Source organism: Perca flavescens, chromosome 10 (assembly GCF_004354835.1).
Source record: "Perca flavescens isolate YP-PL-M2 chromosome 10, PFLA_1.0, whole genome shotgun sequence".
Lineage (NCBI taxonomy): Eukaryota > Metazoa > Chordata > Actinopteri > Perciformes > Percidae > Perca > Perca flavescens.
In genome coordinates, this window is record NC_041340.1 from 8407440 (window position 1) to 8430054 (window position 22615).

The 22615-nt window shown below is 37.2% G+C and overlaps 3 protein-coding genes across 12 annotated transcripts in view; all 3 read right to left on the minus strand.

The window, feature by feature from the left end:
- Positions 1-902: 902 nt before the first annotated feature.
- On the minus strand, positions 903-3792 carry fgfbp1a (fibroblast growth factor binding protein 1a). The gene is made up of 2 exons (XM_028590258.1): positions 3717-3792; positions 903-1796 (listed from the first exon to the last, which is right to left on the minus strand). Exon 2 carries the CDS (start codon positions 1775-1777, stop codon positions 1145-1147), a length of 633 nt encoding a protein of 210 aa, XP_028446059.1. The 5' UTR covers positions 1778-1796; positions 3717-3792; the 3' UTR covers positions 903-1144.
- A 1481-nt stretch (positions 3793-5273) lies between these two features.
- Positions 5274-6215, minus strand: fgfbp2a (fibroblast growth factor binding protein 2a). The gene is made up of 2 exons (XM_028590192.1): positions 5568-6215; positions 5274-5332 (listed from the first exon to the last, which is right to left on the minus strand). Exon 1 carries the CDS (start codon positions 6200-6202, stop codon positions 5576-5578), a length of 627 nt encoding a protein of 208 aa, XP_028445993.1. The 5' UTR covers positions 6203-6215; the 3' UTR covers positions 5274-5332; positions 5568-5575.
- A 3131-nt stretch (positions 6216-9346) lies between these two features.
- prom1a (prominin 1a) overlaps positions 9347-22615 on the minus strand; it is an 85166-nt gene continuing 71897 nt past the window's right edge. For 2 of the 10 annotated variants that reach the window (XM_028588903.1, XM_028588913.1), the window contains 9 exons: positions 19387-19440; positions 19196-19276; positions 19044-19112; positions 18377-18466; positions 17457-17572; positions 16713-16736; positions 16231-16299; positions 12946-13829; positions 9347-12410 (listed from right to left, as the gene is read on the minus strand). In XM_028588903.1, coding sequence (XP_028444704.1) covers positions 13760-13829; positions 16231-16299; positions 16713-16736; positions 17457-17572; positions 18377-18466; positions 19044-19112; positions 19196-19276; positions 19387-19440 — 573 coding nt within the window. In that variant the 3' untranslated portion in view covers positions 9347-12410; positions 12946-13759. Of the gene's footprint in view, positions 12411-12945; positions 13830-14180; positions 17069-17456; positions 17573-18376; positions 18467-19043; positions 19113-19195; positions 19277-19386; positions 19441-22615 lie in introns of those variants that run through there. The other 8 variants (XM_028588904.1, XM_028588905.1, XM_028588908.1 and 5 more) reach the window with 8 other exon arrangements.

The following is a 22615-nucleotide window of genomic DNA, read 5'->3' on the forward strand; positions in this document are numbered from 1 at the left end:
AGTAGGCCTAGTTAAAATTAGCTCCACCTTGACTAACAGCAACATTAAAGTACTGCTTACAAATTCATACATCAACAATTTATAGGCCTCATAGTACAACCATAGAAATAAAACTCTTTTTAAATGAGTATAGCACTGACAGTAGCCAGTCTGCATTATGAGACTGAGTACTTTTACTTTTGGTACTTGAAGTACATTTTGTTGCTACTAGTTATGTACTTTTATTTAGTGACATTTTGAATGCAGGACTTTTATATAGTATTTATATACAATACTATGGTATTGCTACTTGCTATTTTAACTTAGGTAAATTATCTCATTTTACCACCAAACATTAGTGAATTTAACTTATGAACACCTTGCAATTATATTAGATTGAATGTCATGTAAGACATTACGGTAATTAAGTACTGATTCAGCTAACTTGCCATTTTAGGGCATGAATCAAGTGTAGGCTATGTTCTGAAATTGAAATGGAGTGGAAAGTTCTTATGATCCTGTTATAAATGCCAAACATAATATATCTTCAGTTTAATCTGCCAAATATCTTTTGTTGACAGTATTATTTGATATTCTTAACTTGCCCTTTGACTTTGATTTTGCAAGTTGAGCATGTGTGGATTCAGAGGCTTGTCAGTGCCAAAGTATGCAAGCCAAGGCTTTCTAAAAATCCTACTCCCTCTGGTTAAATGACTGTGTCAATACCCAACATGCACTAATCTCCCAGCAAATACCTTTAGCAGGACTGTGCACACACACATTTGGAAAACACAGAAAAGAGCTTTATCATGAAGGACAAGATGGGCTTCTCTTGTTTAAGTAGGTTTTTTTGAATGAAGAATGAAAGGAGTATGATAGAAAACAAATTTGTTTAATGAAATTAAATGAAGTTGTGCTGTCTAGAGACACAAAAATTGAGATGCTATGTGCTTACATTGTGTTATGCTACAGGAAACAATCTAAGTATTATCTTAAAAAGCAAGTTATCACCCCAGTAAATGTCTCCCAAATTGACAATCATAGAGCAATCATTAAAGAATAGATAGAAAAAAAATTATAATTGAGGGATAGAATCACAGTTAACAATGTGGAGAAATACTAGAAAGAAGTATTCTGCATAGAGAGATGATTTTTTTTTTCTGTCTCAGCAATCATAATCCTGCACCATAGTAAAAAAGAACGTGCAAAAAGTCGACCAGGAGGCGTTGCAGTGCTCCTCAGCCAACTTCTTGTTACCAGGTTTACAGGATTTGATAGCTCTGGGTGCTGGTTGTGGATCGGAAGGTGGGTCAGTCTTCCTCTGAGGATTATGGAGTCTGAAATGAGCATCTCTGGCAGATCTTTTGCACACACCTGCCCTGACCAATGGACTGCTGTCCTGGCACAAACTCTTATGCTTCTTCAGAGCTCTGGCGATTTGCTTCCAGTAAAGTTTGACATTGGAATGGTACTGGGGACAGACAGCCGGTCTGGCGACATATTCACAGCTGAAGCTCCTGCCCCCCTTCTTGCAGGTGACACCAAGGATGAAGAGGTCCTCACCTGTTGCTGCCCAGGTGCACTGGAACTTGTCTTTGGTAACCATTTTGCCCTTAATGGGTTGTGCAGAGTCAGATTTGGATTGGCGGCCCACCCTCAGCCCTGGCCTGTCCTTACGTTGTCCTCTGTCCACTCCTCGTCCCCTCCGTCCTTGGCTCCTTTGGCAGCTGCTCAACACCAGCTGATGGGAAATACAAACCAGGACCAGCAGGATGGTGACATTGGTAAGGAGAGCCATGAAACCAGTATAAAACGCCCTGCAAGAGGATAAATTAGGATTTAGATATCTGACCTTAAATCCCTTTCATTTCCCTTATTAAAAAGAATCATGGTAATTCCATATTATACCTATGTTTCAGATCAGGGGTCTTCAACGTTTTTTAGTCCAAAGAACCCTTAACTGAAAGATAGACGGAGCAGGGACCCCCTACTACATATATTGTATACAATTTAGTTGCATATTAAACTGGACCTACAATAATGTGTAGGGTGGCCTAAAGCCTTTACACATACCTTTTCACGGTGCATACAATACTAATATAAGCTTTTAAACTAAATAAAAATGTTGGCATATTCGTATATTTATACATCATGTTTTAACATTAAAATGTGGCACAGTAAATCCTTAAGCTTAAAGGAACACGCCGACTTATTGGGACTTTAACTTATTCAAGTCGATACATACCCTTCTCATCTCCGTGCGTGCTGTAACGCTTTCTGACAGCTCTAGCATTAGCTTAGCCCAGCACAGATCCTGGAGGTGAATGGTTCCAGTAATCCTACTGCTCCAAATTGTGACAAAAGTGACAAATTAACTCCAACATGTTCCTATTTACATGTTGTGATTTGTAGAGTCACAGCGTGTACACAAAACAACATATGAGACACAGCCATCTTCTAGCCGTAAACAAACCGGGAACTATATTCTCAGACAGGCTTGCTGCAGCATATCACTCCCCCAAAGTACTATATTCTTCCGCCTGAGAATATAGTTCCCGGTTTGTTTACAGTTAGAAGACGGCTGTGTCTCATGTTTCATGTGTCATGTGTCTCGTACTTGTTATTTGTACACCCTGTGACTATACAAATCACAACATCTAAATAGGAACATGTTGGTGTTATTTTGTCACTTATTCGGAGCAGTAGGATTACTGGAACCATTCACCTGCATGTTCTGTGCTGGCCTGACGGCGTCAGACAGCCTTACAGCACGCACTGAGATGAGAAGGGTATGTATCGACTTGTCTAACTCTGGGGTTTACGGTGAGTAAGATAAATTCCCAATAAGTCGGCGTGTTCCTTTAACTGTATCTGTGGATGGCTAACTTATCTATAGGCCACATAAAAAATATATATCTTTACTAATAATATGTTAGATTCATGTGTATGTATATTTTCAGACATATTTTATAGTTTACTTTTCTTTTTCTTTTTTTAAACCACTGAAAAATAATTTGGCGGCCCCCCTGCAGCTACTCTGAGGACCCCCTAGGGGTCCCGGACCCCCTGTTGAAGATCTCTGTTTTAGATGGAAACAACTCATTTTCTTACATAAACATAATTTGGGCACTCTAGGTTTTTTTGTCTAGGCTAGACAAAAAAGCAAGGCAGGTTTTTAGAACAGCATCCTTTTTAAGGCAGTTAAAGTGCTTCACATTAATATAATATATAAAAGAAACACAAGGCAATTTAAAAGTTGCATATAGATTCAATTTAACAGAATGAAATAAAATTGAAAATAAAATTAAACTCTGAAGGAATAAATCGGATTAAAAAGTTACAGTGCAATAAGAGATGTGAATAAATAACCCCAAAATAAATTGAGTAAAAGGATCAGCCAAACAAAGATTTAATCCTTGATTTAAAAGATGAAACAATCAGATTAAAGTGTGACATGAATGTTCCAAGTGCAGACACACACACCTTTTTATACAATATCATCAAATGAGGAATTTACAGTAATTAATCAAGTACCTTATAGAGCCTTTAAATCTCTGTAGGAACGTTATAAGGTAATGTATTATTAGGTAATGAAGTTTCAGCCACCACACACACACACACACACACACACACACACACACACACACACACGTCCTAATACTATACTAATACCAAAGTGATTAGTAATCACAGATCATTACACACTGAGCCCAGATGTAGCAGATGACATAACTTACCTGAAGTTTCCACAGTAAACGTTGGTTTACAGTCCCGAGAGCTGAGTCGCCTTTACTGTACTTGCAGCTACAGTCTGCTGAAGAACCAGCCCTCCCTTCACACACACACACACACACACACACACACACACACACACACACACACACACTCTCTCTCTCTCTCTGCAAGATTGGGCAGTTTACAAAGTTTGATTAGTTCATAGTCAGACTAGAGATATTTTGAGTCAAATTGTCAGTGAAATATTTTAATAGTTTGTAAAGACTATTATTTATATAATAGAAGCTTGTAATGCCATTTTGTAACATGTTAAATTGTAATCAAATCAATGAAATTATTTGTTAATGTTAAAATGTAATAAGATAATACCACCAAAATCTGCTTAACATACAGCAACAGTGAGATAATTTCATTTTAAAGGGTAATTTTGGTAATTAAAAAGGAGTAAATAAAGGGTAATTAGTCTTTTTTTCTCACTGTTGGCATCTAATTTCTCCTTGTTTTAGTTCTAAGTTGAAACTGATTTAAACTAATCGAGACTTCAGACTTGTACTTTTGTTTGTATAAAGCTGTAAACACCAGATTTATGTTGAGATATTAGGACTAAAACTAGAAGTCCCACCTGCTTTTATGATAACTTCACTTTTAAGGCATTCATTTTGAGCAAATGCAAATAACTTTCTCTTCTTTAAAAGCCTTCACTGCACCATCTGTTAGTATAGTGTTCCAAAGATAAAATTACTGAAAATATCTTGAAAGGAGCCAGATGTCCCTGCAGTAGAAAATTACTGAACTTGGTGGTCTGTTTAACTGAAGCCACAGTGGCACCTAACGGTCAAATACGGTATAGCAGGTAGTTCCACTATTTGATGATGGCTATGATGATTTTTATAACGATATTGTATAGCAGTCATTTTCAATATTGCTGTTCTTTTGCTATCAAGTCTTAATAAACTCAAAACATGAAACCCTTTTGCATGATTTTTGTAGTTTTTCATCAAGAAGGGGCAATAAAATCATCTTATCGACACAGAATAACTGAGAATAATGTTTATTTATTTAACAAAATCATTTTCACATTCATCATATTTTTCTGTCAAATACACTGATACAGAAATCACTGCCTTTCCGCCCTAAATGGAAAAACCTTAGTCTTTCCAAACAATGTCATATTCAAGGTAATAATACGTGATGCAAGTAGATTATATTCAAGTAAACAACACAAAAAACAAATTAGTGACACCAATGAGTTGTCTGTCCCCTCCAGCCCTGGGCCCGTATATTGTTGTAAAGTTTTGTGCAGAAATATTCTCACAAGTTAAAGCAGTACTTGTGCTATTTCACACACGTGTGTTATAGCCTGCTGTGTGAACCATATTGTTTGTTCTAACACTATTTAGACAGGAAGTCGAGTTTTTCCAAGCTGTGATATTTGGAAGAAGATGCATGTAAGGTTCACTGAGAAATCTTGCTTTGGACGTCACTGCAGTACCATCTCTTCCCCTGAAGAGAGCACTGCAGTTCTTTTACTGCTGATAAACAAACTGCTGTTCTGTGATTCCCCTCCAAGGGCCACTTTAATCAGACATCCAAAGTGATCTTCATCAGAATTGTAAATCTGTGAATATAACAGAGGGGCAAAATGCATATACAGTTGTAAATTATGTGCATCAGTAATATTTTGAGCAATGGAAAAAAAAAAAAAAAGTTAGAATTTTGCATATGAATGCTGCAGGCAAACTTTAAATGTAAATACACAGGATTCCTCATTCCACCACAGTACTCTTAGGTTAGTCATAAAAGAACATAATAAAAGCTGTGTGTTAACGAAGAGGCCCGCTACAGCTGCTCACCTTCCTCGTTATTTCCGAAACAAACCGATGAAGTAGGAGCAGATGCCTTGAAGTGACCTCCAGCAGTACTGCCGAGCCATCCTCTTAGCATTGCTCTCGACAGGAGGTGCCGATGGTTGTGGATTGGCTCTCGGTGTTGTTTTCTCTCGTGGTGGGACTCGAATGGCTTGCCTTGTGGGTGCAGGACGAGGTTGAGGTCTTCCTCCTGTCCTAGATGAAGCCTCTGGCGATGACCGGGGGAAGGAAGCCGATGAGAAGATCATTTGAGAGTCATCAGTTGCCTTCCTGCACATGTGAGGTTTGATCTGCCTCGGGGCCCCCTGGCAGGCGTTTTGGAGCTTTCTGAGGCCCCACGTCATCTGGACGAAGTAGTGACGAGGGTTTTTGTTGTAGGTGCGGCAGGTGTGAGGCTTGCCGATGTATACACACCAGTAGGAGCGCTTGTTGCTCTGGCACGACAGCCTCATCCTGGTGTATTCCCCTTGACCGGTGATGATCATGGAGCACATGTCATTGGCCTTAGTTTTAAATTTGATGGGATCGTCCCAGAAGCTTTGTCTCCCGTCGCTCTGAGCCTCGGCTGACCAAAGGCAGCAGGCGAGCAGTAGCAGCAGAGCGCTGTCCTGGGTCCACATGGTGTCAGATGGATGCTGAGTGTAAGAGGAGGAGAGAAGGACTGCTCAAGCTGAAGGTCCCTCCTGCTATTTATTGGCTAGCAGACAAGGAAGGAATTCAAGTTACAAAATAGGCAGTCAGACAAAAACAAACAAAACTTGTACGGGAGGAGGAGAGCAGCGACTACATCGGTCATAGCCATCTGAAGAGGGCAAGGGCCACATGAGATTGTTTACAGTGATGCCCATGTTTATCCAGGTTTTAAGTACAAATTTTCATACATAAACAAGAACTAAATTATGTAAATTGCATCTTATAGAACAATTCCTAGCAAACAGTCTGATGCATTTCTGTTGCCAAAAGGGTTGATACAATCGAGCAAACATAGTTTATAATAATTCTCCTGTGTCTCAATTTAAAAGAAATGTGGCATGCCTGGGAAAAGCCCTCAAGTTGTTGCTTGTTTTAAGGTGTTTTTTTTAGTCAGTTGGAGCCCACAACCACGCAGAGTAGCCTATGATTTCCCTCCCAGATATAAATGCAATCAGACGGCACAACCACAAAGAAACGTGAGTAGAAGTCACTCATACATGACAGACTTAGTTCAGTGTAGAGCGTGGTAAGTAAACCTGCCAATTAAGAAAGAACAAGAAATGTCTGTATAAGACCGAGGAAGATAGCCCTGGTTGTGGTCAGATATTGTGGGGTGGGGTAGGCTTTATTTTCAGGCCCAACTGGAGAAAAAGGTCCCACTGTGAGTAATGCAGGACATGTAGTCAACACATCTGGAAGAGATTTAACTTCACTAAGTGAAGTGAAAAATACTTTAGGGTCACAATGTGTCACCTAATGTTCATTAATATACAGTACATGTAAACACACATGTTTTTTAAAAAGCACAGTTTTTTTAAAGATAACCAGTATACCCACAGTTTAATTACAGTGTTGGAAGAAGTATTCATATGTTTTACTCAAGTAAAAGGTGCTCTGTAAAAATACTTAAAGTCCTACATTCAATATTTCAATTAAAGTAAAAGGTATTAACAGCAATAGGTATTAAAGTAAAAATTATTGTTAGGCAGAATGACCCCTTTCAGAGTAATATCATATTATTGGAACATTATTATTAATGCACTTTTACACAAATGCAGAACTTTAATGTTAACACTCGTGGAGCACATTTAACTACTGTTGTATAGTTTAAGCTGCATCACAGTATCATATTTTATGAATTGATCATATGTCTTGTTTGTGAAATTTTAATCTCTAACTCCAGCTGTGACACAAATGTAGTGGAGTAAAAAGCACAATATGTCCTTCTGAAATATAGTGCAGTAGAAGTATAAAGTAGATTACAATTAAAATACTCCAAGTTAAGTTAAAGCACCTTTAAATTGTATTTAAGTAAGGTATCTGATTAACTGTAGCCTACTTAGTTACTTTTTACCACTGTCCAATAATGACTTTCAGGCTTATTCCATCAGTAATTTTGTCACAATTTTAGTTCATTGTCTTTAAAAAATAAATAAAAAAATGAAATTCTAAAGCTGCTGCAAAACCAGCAGTGTTTCTCAAAGTATTCTCTTCACCCCTGGAGTGTTTGTTTCCCCTGAGATTGCAGCATATTCACTAGCACACTTTGTCTGATGTATCTTCCTGTGTAAATGCATAGTATGTCCACTGGTGTGCATGATATTCACTTAAATATTTAGCTTTATTTATCCCTATGTGGGGCAGTTGTGTATGCCCGCTCTTAACATGGGGCAAAATACTTATGTTGTTTAACTTATAAACAACAATACATTTTTTAAATTTGTTTTAACAAAAAAGGTCAAGACACATTTGAAAGCTAAAAAGCTGTGCATGTGGAGCTCCAATAATAAATATAAAGCTATTGGAATTAAAACATCTTGGCCCATAATGTATTGTGATATATATTGTAAGCATTTTCTTTGTTGGCTCTCGACTATTACATTTTCCTCATGACAGTAAACAGGAATAGGTTTCTCCAAAGCTCCTGTATAGTGCATACTATTATAGCATTGGAGCCCCTGCTGGCAGTGTTAGTGTATGGCTCTACCCATCAAGCTAAAGATGGATTGTACATACAGTAATGTACAACTTGTTCAGTATCTCGGAAATAACATTTAAACACAGTGTTTTGATGTGCAAGTGAAGAAAAAAAAGAGACATTTTCTCTGAAACGCTGCTTCTGTTTTCAACGTTTTTTTTGTTCTCTGTCTTTTATACAAGGTTATTTAGAAGTAGAAATGAGTCGGCTGGTTTTGCTGGTGGTGTTTATTCACATACTGTTTGGTGCCTGAGAAACCGCAGAACGAAGCTTACGGAAGAAGATAATCATCTCCTATTGAAAATAGCTGACCAGTAATGCAACCAGTGGGCGCTGGCCAGCAGTGTCAGCACCACATAAGAATGTGCAGTCTTGTGTTAAATTTAACATGCACTTTGAGCAATATGGCTCATGATACCAGTGGTGGAATGTAACTAAATACATTCACTCAAGTACTGTAATTTTGAGGTAGTTGTACTTTACTTGAGTATTTCACTTTACTTCTACCCCACGACATTTCAGAGGGAAATATTGTACTTACATCACTTCATTTATTTGATAACTTAAGTTAGATTAATAATAAAATATAATCAACAAATACATTACAATGCTATTATATCAATAACTTTATTGATATTCCAGGGGATGTTTACAAGCTACCCAGAAGTATATAAAGTAATTCATTAACAACATGTATATAAATAGATTAAAATTAGCCCCACATTTACTATCTGCATTATTAAAGTGACCTCATTAATGCATAAATAGTCACAATTCATTACTTTAAGTTTGTACTTTGTTGATGCTAATACTTTTGTACTTTTCCTTAAGTAAGATTTTAAATGCATGAATTGGAGTATTTCTACACTGTGTATTGCATAGGTAAAAGATCTAAGTTCTTCTTCCACCACTGCATGTTACATGTCTCATTTGGATTAAACCAAAAATATTTGGCCACATAAAGTTAAAAGCATGTTACCCAAAAAATCCACTTCCTACTCAATACACTACTGTTTATTTTCTCTGACATAACTTATATCTTAGAAAGGAACTAAAATGTAAACAAAACTGAAAAAAAACTGACAACAATAAATTGAATTTTAAAGTTTATTCACAATTTATACACTTTTCACCACCACATAAAAATGTTCCTCTTCAGTTGCTCCATCAGTGCCCAACTTTGAAGCATCGCAGTTCAAACCAGTTACCACTGTATCCGTCCTGAAGGTTCAGATACACGATATCAATGTTAAGCACTTAGTAAAATTCTATTTTTTTGCCCAAGACGGGTTACATCCAGACGCTAGCAGACAAGAATGATAGTCCTGTCGAAGTGAGCACACAGATACTTAAAAAATGTCCATCTTAACAAGAAACAAGTAAGAAACTGTCCGCTAATGCCGTTTTGAATCCAGAACACTGGTACAGTATGTACAGCATACTGCTTATTTATGCTACTACTACGTGTACTGTAGTATACAGTACCGTATATACTACTAGTATATGAGCTACTATAGGCTATGTAAGAAAGGTAGCTAGCTTTGTAGCTACTAGCTAACTAGCCTAGGTAATTGTTTGGCCAAAACTTATCTAAAATTATGAAATGTATTCCTTTTGATTCATGAAATTAATTATTTACTTACACATTGTTATATAAAAAAGGAATAATGTACAGACAATATTAATATTTTCTGTATTTGTTAATGCTAATCAGTTGGCTTTAGGTGGTAGGTGATCAAAAAGCTAGCAACAAAGTTATTTGAAAATCGTTTCAGCTCTTTCCTAAAATCAACAAAATACAGTAAAAGTGTTGAAATGTACTCTATTTCATCTGGTTGAAAGTTTTCTGTTTTTACTAGATTAAATGTAAAATCATATTTCTTAGTGCTGTAAAGTGACATTTGGTACTGTAAGATAGTTACTCTAGGCTAGCTTATTCTGGTGATGCATGGTTAGCGTATTCAATCAGCTAAATGTATAAAATTCAGACTTTTAATGTTAAGATGGACATTTTTTTTTTTTCAATGAGCATCAACACCATCAACGGTATAGCATTCTACTGGTTTTCTACTATTTGAATTGTCCCATGAATGGATTGTCTAATGTGTCACCGTCATTACTGACAGCCGCTGCAAATCTAACCTGTAAACATTGAGGCGAGGTGAGTGGGATAACTGCATTGGCTTGCCCAATGCGTTAGTGATGAGAGTTCAGCATATTTCTCAGCCAATATCATTTAATACAAAATAAAAAATAGCTCTTGAGTACATTCACTCGTTCTATATAGTTTTTCTTTCAATGTATCCATAGCTACTGTGGAGTTTTAAAAAGCAGAAAGAAATAAGCACATAATTGATAAACCACTAAAGACCTGAGACCTACAGTAAAAAAGAAATTTGGCTTGAGAAAGTATTTCTCCACTTTAAACTTATCATCACTATGAAAAGCAAGAAAGATCTCAGTAAAAATCTCATGTTAGTGAACTCAGTTGAAATCAGCTAGGGAACAAGCTATAAGCCTGACACTTTTGTCATAGTGTGTGATATATTAAGAAGTTATGCTTTGACTTAAGGGAAAATCCACCTCCAACACTTAAAGGTAAAATTGTATTTGGTGATGCGTTTGTTGATGGATTTTGCTGTTTTGTGGTGTATTGTTGGTAATAATGGCCAAACCTTGATGGCAGGATGTTGTGGTCAGATTTTTCCAGCAGAGCTACAATGAAGATGTACTCAAACTGTGGGTGAGGCTCCCTAAATGCTCCAAGGATAAATCTGAAGGGTCCCAAAGATGATTCCCAAGACAGGAAAGAAAAAGTTAAAACTAATTTCCGTGCGCATAATACAATGTTGTTGTCCGACTTCTCTAATCTTTGTGATTTTTCTTTTTTACGGTGTCAAAAACCGTAAAAATAAATCAATCTTTGCAAAGAAGTACTAGTTTAAAATTTAGTCAGGATTTAGTGCCAACAGTTTGTTCAATGTTAAAACAAATTATCAGCCCCGGACATTTACATTAAATCCGAATGCAGCAACAAGCCATGTTACGCTTTGAACATGCATTCGTCTTAATGGCTATAATTATTTTGATTATTATTTTCAAAGTTGTTTAAAGGCATTCTGGGAAATGTAGGAAATGAAGACCTGGCACAAGAGTAGATTACACAGTTAGGGGAAAATGGGTATGCTAAAAAAGCTTAAATAAAGAGTAGATTTTAAACACCATGTATAGTGTTAGTGACCAAATTTAACAGTGTAAGAGCATCGGTTGGTGGATTTTACCTTTTGAGAAGGAGCATAACTGTCAAAAACCAGTGTGAAAAAAACTTCTGAAAGGCAACCTGTCATTTGCAATTCGCCCAAAAACCAGCAAAGATGTCTGGATGTTTTGTAATATTGTAAACATTTTTCAACAAGTCATGCTAAATTTCTTTATATTAGTCACACAAATCCACCTGGGACCATCCTCTTTCTATATTTTTACCACTTTGTTCAAATCACCCCATTCTCAGTCATTAAGGAACACTGACAACCACCAACTCACACATGCTGCAGTTAAAAAGGATGTGCCAACCGAACCAACAGTGCTTTATAACACATTGAATTTCATGTTAATTTGCACTTTTTGCTTTGCAGATGTAATGACATACTTTTCCACTTTTAGTATTAATGTGTTGAATGTGATACATCCATTCTATGTGCAGAAGAAAAAGTTTCCTCTAGCAGCTTAACGTGACCTTCGGATAACCTTTCAGCCACTTTCTTCTTAAGCACAAATAAGTACATTAATATGAACAGGCATCACAGTTATTGTCATGTCCTGTTACTAATATATTTTTCATGTTGGTTTTGTGTCCGAACAAATGTAAACGCAGACACAGCAGTCCTTCTCAAAAAAAAAAAAGAAGAAGTAGAGCAAGCCTGGCTCAGATTGATGCTTAGGTAAGGAGAAGAGTTTGATGTCCTGCAGGCAGAGTTTCTTGGATGGGGAGCAGGTAACTGCAGGAGGCTTTAATCTTCCTGGTTGAGGAGGTTGAGTTGATCGCTAAAGATAAAAAATAAAAAAAACATCCAAAGGGTTTTGTGTGTTCTTCTTCTGTTGTAGGAGACTAGCTTTTATTGAGCTTCTTCTGGTCGAAGGGCTCGTGAAACGAACAGCTTAAAAAAAGATGTAAAGAAAGAAAAAAATGTGATTAGTAAACTCAAAATATACCGAATATACAGTACATTGCTCTACTTTTGTACCAATTTAGTACAACTTCTACTGCTTTTTGTAACTCTACTTTGCTTTTTGCGTCAAAGCTCTCTTACATAATAATGTCAGGAAACTACACAAGCCTCCTCCACTAATCAATCCTCACAAGTCTTGAAATTAAATAAATGAACTTTAGTGTGATGAAATAATCTTTTTACCATCTTGACAATATTGATGAGCAGCCTTTTTTCTTGAGATTGATTCTCCATTGAGGTGTAATTGCTACAAACTCTAATTTGGCAGACTTTTTGTTCTTCCAAATTAGATTTTCAGACTTGATACAAGAGTAAATTACTTAAATGGACACCTTAACAACAAGGTCCTGAACCATTGTATTCCTGACTATTAAACCGGAAAACTCCTTCTGCTGTTGGATCGATTGCAACACATTCAATGAAATGGCTTAAATAAAAAATATAAGAAGGCAAACGTACTTACTATGGTGTATTTTAGTTCTAGTTTTCTAGGGCACTGGGAAAGCAAATATTGGAGAAAAGTGAATTAGAGTTATAAAATATTAAATGAATAATTCAAAACTTTCTCTTTTGAATGGCCCTGGAGATTAATGCAGCTCTGTCTGTTTTGTGAAATAACAGGCATAAGAGTGCAGTCAGTTAATTCTTTTGTGAAACTCCATGGAGGGTTTTCAAAGACCGTATAGAGCTTTTTGCTACTGGAAAAATCTATGGTCCTATACAACTTGCTGTCCTCTAAAATAATATATCTCCCTCCAGTTATTAAAAGCTATATTCTAAAATGCTGTATATCGTTTGGGAGAAAATGACATTTTGTTATGTCTTTAAAAGTATATGTCCCTAAATACTGACAAGAAAACAAGCACATAAGCAGATTCAGCTTCTCTCCTCTACAGCACACTGACTAAGCAGTCACAAGTAGTCAGACATAAATACCGTGAAGACATTTATGGTTCGTTAGTGATTCCAAAATTAGCAATTCTCACCTTGATGGTTTTCCTGCAAAGTCATTATGAGCAGAAAAGCCCTAAAACAAGCTGTAAAGAAGTGTTAAAGAGTTTGGTTACATAAGAAGTACAAAGAAATTAGATTAAAACGGAGGAGAGAGATGGACGGTGTGGCGACGGTAGACAAACAGCAGGACCAGATGACAGCTGTGGCAAAGTGAGATTCAAGATTGGAAGGAAGAAGTTAAATGAAACAGCGTTAGAGAAACAGTGGTCTCTTGCAAAGGTTTTCATTACCTTTCAGGAGCAAGAACAAGAGCCAGCTCTCTGTCACCAGTCGATGTGCCTCGGAGGAGCCGAGGCCCGCGGGAACCTGTTCATAGTGTCATAGGTAGGGATGCTACCGGTACGGGAACACATACACAAGGCAATTCATTAACAGCCACAGACACAAACTCAACAACCGCTGCTTGCTTCTCTTCTTTTATTTTGCGAAGAGAAGCAGGATGAGCGGTTCCCAAGGCAGAGAGCAGAACAGCTTCATCAACATCAAAGATGGATAAACTGTACGGTCACTTAAAGGGGCAATAAGTAACCTATTTTACTGTCTGAAAGTACAAAAGAACATTCATGTTAGTGGGGTTTAATGGGGCCGTTGATCAGTACGAGTGACGCAAGGATTATTTCACCAGGTACTGAAATTCCTGGCTTTCAAATTTTTATTTACGCATTCCTTTTGTGTAAATGTGACTTCACTGCTTTTGTCACTTTCCAGAAAGAGAAACAGGAGGGTGAAGTGTCCGTCTTTCAGTAGCTTCAGGTCAACAGAGGTCATAGATTAAAGGCATCATATTTTTTGGACAGTGATTTGTAAGTTTCATTCCAATATATTGTATCCATTTAAAGAAAAATATAGAAGTTAATCACTCAATATTTAGATTTTATATCTTTGAAAAGTTTTCGAGTAAAGACCACAAAATGGCAAATAAAATATTTTCTTTTGTTTTGTACACAGCACTCAAAAACTGGATAGCTTTCTTTGGAATGAAACTCCACTTGAGTTTATAAGTTTAAAATACGGTTGTTGTGGAAGTAAAGATGTCTGGTGTAGCTGTTTTGCTCTCTTCTTATTATACTCTCCGTTACAGTAGGTTCAGGTTGGCTGTCCAAACGCATCCTCGTCCAAATGCAACTTAAACATAACATGCAGTTAAGAGGTTTTGTTAGATTAAGAAGAAAATCAAAGGAGCAGCATTCACAGCATCACACCAAAGCTTGACATGCTTGCCTCTCTCTGAACAAAATGATCAGGTGCACATTCATCGGACTTTGGCTGACTCTAAATGAGAAGAAGGAACAGGAAGAATTTTCATTCCACATCAACATCCCAGTGCGCACACAGAGCATGCAGTAGGTTAGTGATACAGTAGATTTCCCCAAAACCACAAAGCCGACCATTTGGCAATAAGATAGAGAAGTAATGGTAGCAAAATGATTGACTTGAGACAAACTGAGCAAAGATTAATGTAATTTATGTGCGTTAAATACAGAGCTTAGTTCAGGACATGGTTAGCTTGGCTTAACATAAAGAAATGTAGATCTGTGAGGCTGTATTTTAGCAAAGCTTTTTTGGTGTGGTACCTTGCTGACATGCTAACATTCACTAATTAGCAATACACAAAAAATGCAGCTGGGGCTGATGGGAATGTAATTCATTTTGCAGGTATTTGGCTTCAACTGTATGAAATTTGAACGTAGTCTTGGTGACGTCACCCAAAGGTTTCTGAAGAGCCAAAATGAAGCCCAAAGTGAGCGGCTCCAGCCGTCGCCATCTCAGCAGTGCCTGACATTGCCTGACACTCATCTAAAAATGGGCAAAGAGGTGGAGCGTGGATGAAGCTGAGGCAGGCCAAATGAAGCACACAGTCTATGCTCACCTCCTGTGATAGCAGCCCACCTCACTCAAAGCGGCACGCCCTTAATTATGCATAACTTTAAGCCTGAATATAATTTAAATTAACGAGTTATAAAAAAATTCACCCCTACAGTCAGACATTTTTTTTTATAGACACCAAAACCGTGTTTGTACCAGGTGTACATGTTTAATTCTGCTGTAAAGTTGGGCATTTTATTATTAACCAGTAATGAACACATTTTTTATTTTGATCTGATGATGGTGCTAGATGGATCATCAAAGTCGTTACAATTCATTACAAGGGCCACATGTGTGTACTAAATTTAATGGCAGACCTTTCAGTAAGAACCTCACAGTGTTACATACTGATACTTTACATTGTATTAATAAGTGAGCTTTAGAGGTGTTGGTAAGCAGACATTTTTATTTTTATTTAAGACAGAACCAGGCTAACTGTTTTCTCTTGCTACCAGTCTTTATGCTAAACTAGGCTTGTCTTGGCTCTAACTCCATACTTAACGCACAAACATGAGAGCGGTACCAATCTTCTCAACTCGATCTCAGAAAGAAAGCGAATATGTGCATTTCCCAAATTGTCGAACAACTCCTTAAAATTCCTTGACAAATCAAAGCTGATAAAAGCATTGAAAAACACAATGTGTCATTTTGGATGTTTTTAAAGCTACCATTACTTGTCAACTTTGTAATTATTGTTTATCTTTCTGTGTGTCTCTGTGTGTCTCTTTTGTATGCACACAATGAATCAACTCCCTCAAAGGCATGCACTGTTGTCCGGCCAAGTCATTATGCTTGTGAAAAAGCCCCCGTCCACTGGCATGCCTCCACCTCCAATAACATGCAGTAACAGGAGTATTTTAATGTTTACCTTGTCATCATAGGATTTGGGATACCTTGTGAGCTCTCACTATGATAACCATTATTACCAATTTCCATACTGAAAACAAAATATCGTATACAAAAAAGGGATGAAAAATGTAATGTGAAAGACATGCTGATCAAAGTTTTAGAGTAAAAATGCTTTCTTTTTGAGTAGTCAAACTTTTCAAGAATGTTGAGAGACATATACTTTTTGAGTATAAACCATAGTGTTATATTTACACTATATCTTACAAAAACAGCTGGGCTTGTAAGGTAATGATTGCAAGAGCCCTTCATGAAAGGTAAGGGGCACTTCTTTTAAGGTAGCACACGACAAGAAGCCACATCATCCACCCATAAAAGCAATTCCAAGCTTAAAAACATAAACAAGCACCAATAATTTAGTAAACAAGTCTATGTACAAGATCCAGAGAAAAGCACAGAGTGATAGAAGTTGAAAAGGGGAGGGAGGTGGGTAAAATGTCTTACGTTTTCATGGGAATTGTCTCAATGCTATGAAGATACACAAAAAAAAAAACATAAAGATTTTATTGAAATGCTCAGCGATAGAAATGCACCAGAAAGTTGTAACCCAGCACAGATCACGCGGCAAGAGATGCCATTGATCGAGACATTACATTGTATTTGTGTAAAGCCGTGGTTAAATGAGTGAACAAATGGTCCATGAAAAAGAAATATAAATTGACAGATGCGTCAATGTTTCTTTGTAAAGTGCCAAGTGCTTGACAGAGAGGAATGAAACAAATAAAATAAAAGATATGGAAGATGGAAATAGTAGAAATGGTTATCACAAAGTAAAATGCCAAGTCCCAGAAACAGAGGAACTACAAGGAAGAGAAAAGGGGGGAGAAAATAAATCAACAATAAACCAGTGACAACCAGCTACTGTGACAAAAAAGAACCCCTAAAATGGTTCTTTATTTTGTTTTTCAATCGAAAACTTAATATTCAAATCCTCAAGGAAGTGGATTAGCAAACTACAAATTTATGATTTGCAGCCTATCTAGGTTATTACTTGTAGAAAGCAGGTAGAGAATAAGAAGCTGAAGTGAAAGAAGGATGTCGTGCAACCATTGATAAAATATCTATTGAAATGACTGTACTGTCTTGTATATTTAAGGATATCATACCTCATTCTATAAAGTTTAAACTATAAAATAAGTGTATATGCAGTTGTAAAGTAGTAGTAGAATAACAAGTACTACTACTCACTCATCGTAAACATCCTCTGTGTCCATCCTGCGGTAGTACTTGGCTAGTTTTACTGCGAGAATGATGCTCGGGAGCAGGAAGAGAGTGCTGCAGCCCATACCCATCCAGAATGCGTTCTGTGGAAATAACAAGATATTTGAGCTGAAATAATAGTCCATTAATCGATTAGTAGCGCGACAGAATATTGATACACAGGTATTTTGATCTGTTAATCACTGAAGTAATTTCCCCAGCAAAAATGCCAAAGTTTCTCTAGTTCCAACTTATTAATTGTAAGGATTTTCGGCTCTTTTTTTGTCTTTTGTGGTTGTAAATTACATATTCTTTGGGTTTCAGACTGTAGTTTGGACAAAACAAGCAATTTAAAATATGCACTATTTGTCAGTATTGTCTGACATTTTATAAACCAAATGATTAATTAAAAAAATAATGTGGAGATGTAAATCATTAGCTGCATCCCTGTTTTTAAAAACAGTTGTAATTTGAAGTCAGACTTTTTGTATGCCTATATCTTGTATATTTTTGCTTATCACTGTGAAATGTAACTTACATCTACTAAGATTTGAAAACATAATGTACACAAACCGAGTTTCAACAAAACTAAAAATCCCATTAAAACGAAATTTTTTAGTTTTGTCCACCATTATAAACACAAACGGTGTGTTTCATATTAGCTGTGAAAGATGTGTCATGTACTGTATGAGTGTTAAATAACATAAACATAAATTTATAAGGGATATATGACCCAAATGAACTACAGTTATCTGTACAGTTATAATAGCTACGATAAATAGCTACGGCTAACCACTCTGGCCCTTTAAAACACAATCTCGCTCATGTTTAAATGGGGTTTATATCCCTGTAATCCCTGATATCAGATTAATTACCGACCACAAATCTGCAAGGGATGAATTAATTACCATGGAGTCGACCAAAAAACTGCAAGCAATGATCTCTGCCGTGTCCACCATGTTGCTGAATGGCTTGCACGGTGCAACATCCATTGCCAACTGCAGAGAGCGTGAAATAAACACTAAACATCACAAAACAGATTCAGGAATACGCACTGTATATCAACAGTAAAAACACCCCCTTATTCTGTATGTTCAATTCAGTTTGCTGCTTCATAACATGAAAGCGTGTTGTGTTACCAGGCTACAGTACTTCAACGTGTCACTGCACATCGCACAATAGATCCTTGTTCTTGAGTTGTTCGGAACATAAAATAAAAACATTGTGATTAAAATAAAAATGTTCTATTGACAGCTCTGAGATCAACAAAACAGCTTTTTATTTTGTTTTGAATTCCTTAAGTTAACTATAGCAGAAACCAATGAGCCACAAGGCAAATTCCTCAATTTTATAGAGGTTGTAATTGTTATATTCATCCTCTCTATATTTACTCCAACACTCTTATGTAACATGGAAATGTCTTTTTGTCAGTACGTAACTCTCTGTGTACCACTAGTGTTTGGTTTTGACTAAAATGAATACTGGACTGAACACGTATAAGTCAACACTGAACTCAACTGAAGCGAAAGTGAGAACCATGTAATCTTAAACAACCTTCAACAAATTAACACTTACAGATGTTTTGACCCACTCTATGTATTGATGGAAGTAGCCAACAATGGTCGCTGTGTATTTTTCCGTTTCCTGTGGAAGATTAAGACATAACGTGAGTTACAGATCACTTCATGAATTGAGAATATAAACAAAGCAAAAGACCCTTGAGTTACCCGATTGATTAAATGCGTAGCATTCTGGGAGATGAGGAACTGGGCAGCTTCAATGGCATCGAGAACTGCTAAAACTTTGTTCTGCAGAGAAGACGGGAGAGATTTTGATCAGTTCAAGCTTAAATACAAATTAAAAAAAGCTTAAGTTTACAGTAGATTTCAGATTTAGACTGAAAGGCTGGTTTACTTACTGGCAGGTCTGAGGCTGTTCTTTCCAGGAACCTTATACTCTGGTTCAGCGCGCTCTTTAAAAGGGAGCACATTTAAGAGCACAAGTTAACACCAGTAATCTCAAAGGTCAGGGGATACAGTCAGGGGTCATTTTACACCAGTGAAACACAAAGGGAGACCAGGCAAGAACAACACTTGAACAATATTTTGCTCTCAGTACGGGCATGCTGAAGAATTTTGTTCCAAAATTAAATATCCACAATGTAAAGGATAGAACAGAGCTGTTACCAAATGAATGACAAATGAATTAAACCTATACTACTTTTCTTGAATTGGATATTTTGTAATATTTTGGTACAAAACCCTTCATGTTCAACACCTTAGAGTATGTGATTGTTATGTAAATGTTTATACAAGAACACACACACACACACACACACACACACACACACACACACACACACACACACACACACACACACACACACACACACACACACACACACACACACACACAATATCCTACAATACCGCCCAAAATGAGCTATATTTTCTCAGATTACTATATGTCATCTGTGAGATACATTATCTTTGACTGTTCCAAATAATGAATGGGGACACTAAATACACAGAATGGACACATTTCAGCTTACCCTTGCTCTAACATATTTCTTGAAGTAGGAAGTGGAAAAAGAAAAACATAAAAAGCTTTTGTAAAAGCGGTGTCGATGTGCATCACTGCCTGCCTGAATTGCTAGTAGCTTTAAATCCTTGGTGTTATTCAAAAGAAAGGCATTGCCTTTGACAGAGAAAATAAAACTGAATATTTAACTTGCATTTCATAGACATGATGTGACACACGCCTGAAGCTCAAAAACACTCTGCTTTTGATGATCAATCAAGCACTGAAATATGTTTTCTCGGTCAGGGATGATACCATTCTTTTCAGTAAGCATTAGCACAAGGATAACACACCAATTAGCATATCACAACCTTTCCTCTGAGCATAGATTTTCTTGAGATACATTTTGGAGTTGACGTTCTTTAAAGGTCCAATATGTAATATTTATACTGTAATAAATCCAAAAATGACACCAATGCCTCATCAGATATTAAGGAAACATGTTAAACTGAAATACTATCTTTTCTGACAACAATGCTAATTTCAATATTTTTCTTTTTGAAATTTACATTCCGTGACGGAATTTATGTTTATGTTTTGATCTGTGTGTTGTTATCAACGGCCCAGTTTGACAGGCAGGCCGGGTTGCCAGATATACCTGTAAAAACGTAAACCCAGCGCGCTACAGCTGTAACGGTAGTACAGCCATGAAAGCAGCAAACAAACGAACAGGATCAACGGAGATAGATTCTACATGACATACAAAAATGAAAACAGCATGTTTCTAACAGTTGCGTGACCAGAGACGTAACAACCCCCTGGTAAATATTGGAGATGTATTTGAAAGATGGAGACAGCTTAGAGCCCAAAAGGACGCAGAGTTGGCTTATTTTCTCCTGAACTGTAAGCATTAGCTTCAGGCTAATTTATCACAGCTACTAGGGATGGGCATTTTTTGTCATTTCAACATTTGTGTACTCACATTGAATTATATAGCTAGAGTAACCGAGTTGGTTACTTGCAAAAACAATTGAGACATAGCCAGTAAAGTGATCCCGACTGGTCCTGGCTAACGCCGCCATGCTAACCCTGCTAACTGTTAACGTTACCGGGAGGACCAGGCAAGCAGCCCATGGCTGTTTACAGCGTGTAGCCTCTTCAGCGGCTGGAGCCGACAACGGTGAGTTATTTTAAGCCATGAGAGGGGGGCTGTAAATCGGAAAGAGGGGACTATGAGTTTGCAGTGTGTATAGCGATTGTTGCCGTAATTCTAAGCCAATGAAGTGTGTTCCGTCGGCAAGGTAGTGGTATTTTTAGCGTTTCGTATTGTAATTCTAAGCCGAGGAAGTGTGCCTGACTGGCGTGTGGAGAGAACAGTGAGGTTGTTGTGTTTTTAGCGGTTCATACTTTAATTTTAAGCCGAAAAAGTGTGTCTGTTAGTTGGTTACAGAGCTCCGCGTGAGCACGGGCTTTTATGACTGTCAATATAGCCAGCATCTAACGTTAGCTACTCGGCTGTGCTGTGGAGTAATGTCTGGCTATGTGAGACTAGCATCTAACGTTAGCTACTCCGCTGTGCTGTGGAGTAATGTCTGCATTTACATTGTTGTGAATGCTGCGGTCTCAGCCTGGCAACCCCCGTGAACTTTGAGTCTGGGCAGGAGGGGGCGGGGGAGACGACTCTCCAGTATTTTGAATTGGTAGTGCAGTAACTATTTTAACCACTAGCTGCCAGTATTACATACAATATTACATATTGCACCTTTAAGCCTGCATTAATTAATTTTAATTTTTTTTTGTTCACTTGGGGGCAGTGCAACAAGCTGTAAACACAACACTGACATCACCTTATGAAGTTGTGAGCAAACAGTTGCTTATTTATAGATCAAGCACACAAAGCATAAAACATTCTCATTCATTTAGAGTCCTGTTTCTGGCCACCTGAAGAATTTAAGTCCAATATTCACTCTCTGTCCAGCTCTGTTTTTTCATCTCTACCAACTCTTGATGGAAATATCTGACTCTTTAGCTGCTATATGCTCAACTATGTTCACCAGCTAGCATCGGTGTCTACTGATTGGTGCCGAACAGGTAGTTTACAGTGGGTTTATTAGAACTTTTTTTGGACTAGGGGCGGTGAGACTGAACCACCGTACGAGTGACACCTTTTACATTACAAATAGTCATTTGATCCGTTGTTTGTATAAATGTATGTATTAGGGCAGCTTTAAAGTCTATAGTTTGAATTGTGCAGGAAACACAACACACTGGAAATAAATAACTAACTCCATTGTACTACGCTGTGTGTATATATAAAGGGAAAATCCCCTTTTGTACACTTCTGTTATATGTCTTTTCCCTCAACCTGCTTCATCTTCTGAAGTTATTCATAAGAATTAGTTATTCAAGAGTTGTACATTTTTCACAACAAAAAGCATCCCTCAGTCGAAACAAACCATGATCTGCAGCTGCATTGCACAGTGGTCTTTTGAGGCCACTGGGTCAGAAACTTGGTCTATTCCTTAGTAGGCCTAGAAAAACTTGTATCGTATGATGCTAATTCTTTGCTGTGAATGTTATTATCCCGATGCCATATCAGGTCATTTCCCAGTCAAAAAACAACAGAT

What these genes read in the sequence shown, in the direction of transcription:
- fgfbp1a (XM_028590258.1), bottom strand. Translation starts at nt 1,777, where the DNA reads ATGGCTCTCCTTACCAATGTCACCATCCTGCTGGTCCTGGTTTGTATT.
- fgfbp2a (XM_028590192.1), bottom strand. Translation starts at nt 6,202, where the DNA reads ATGTGGACCCAGGACAGCGCTCTGCTGCTACTGCTCGCCTGCTGCCTT.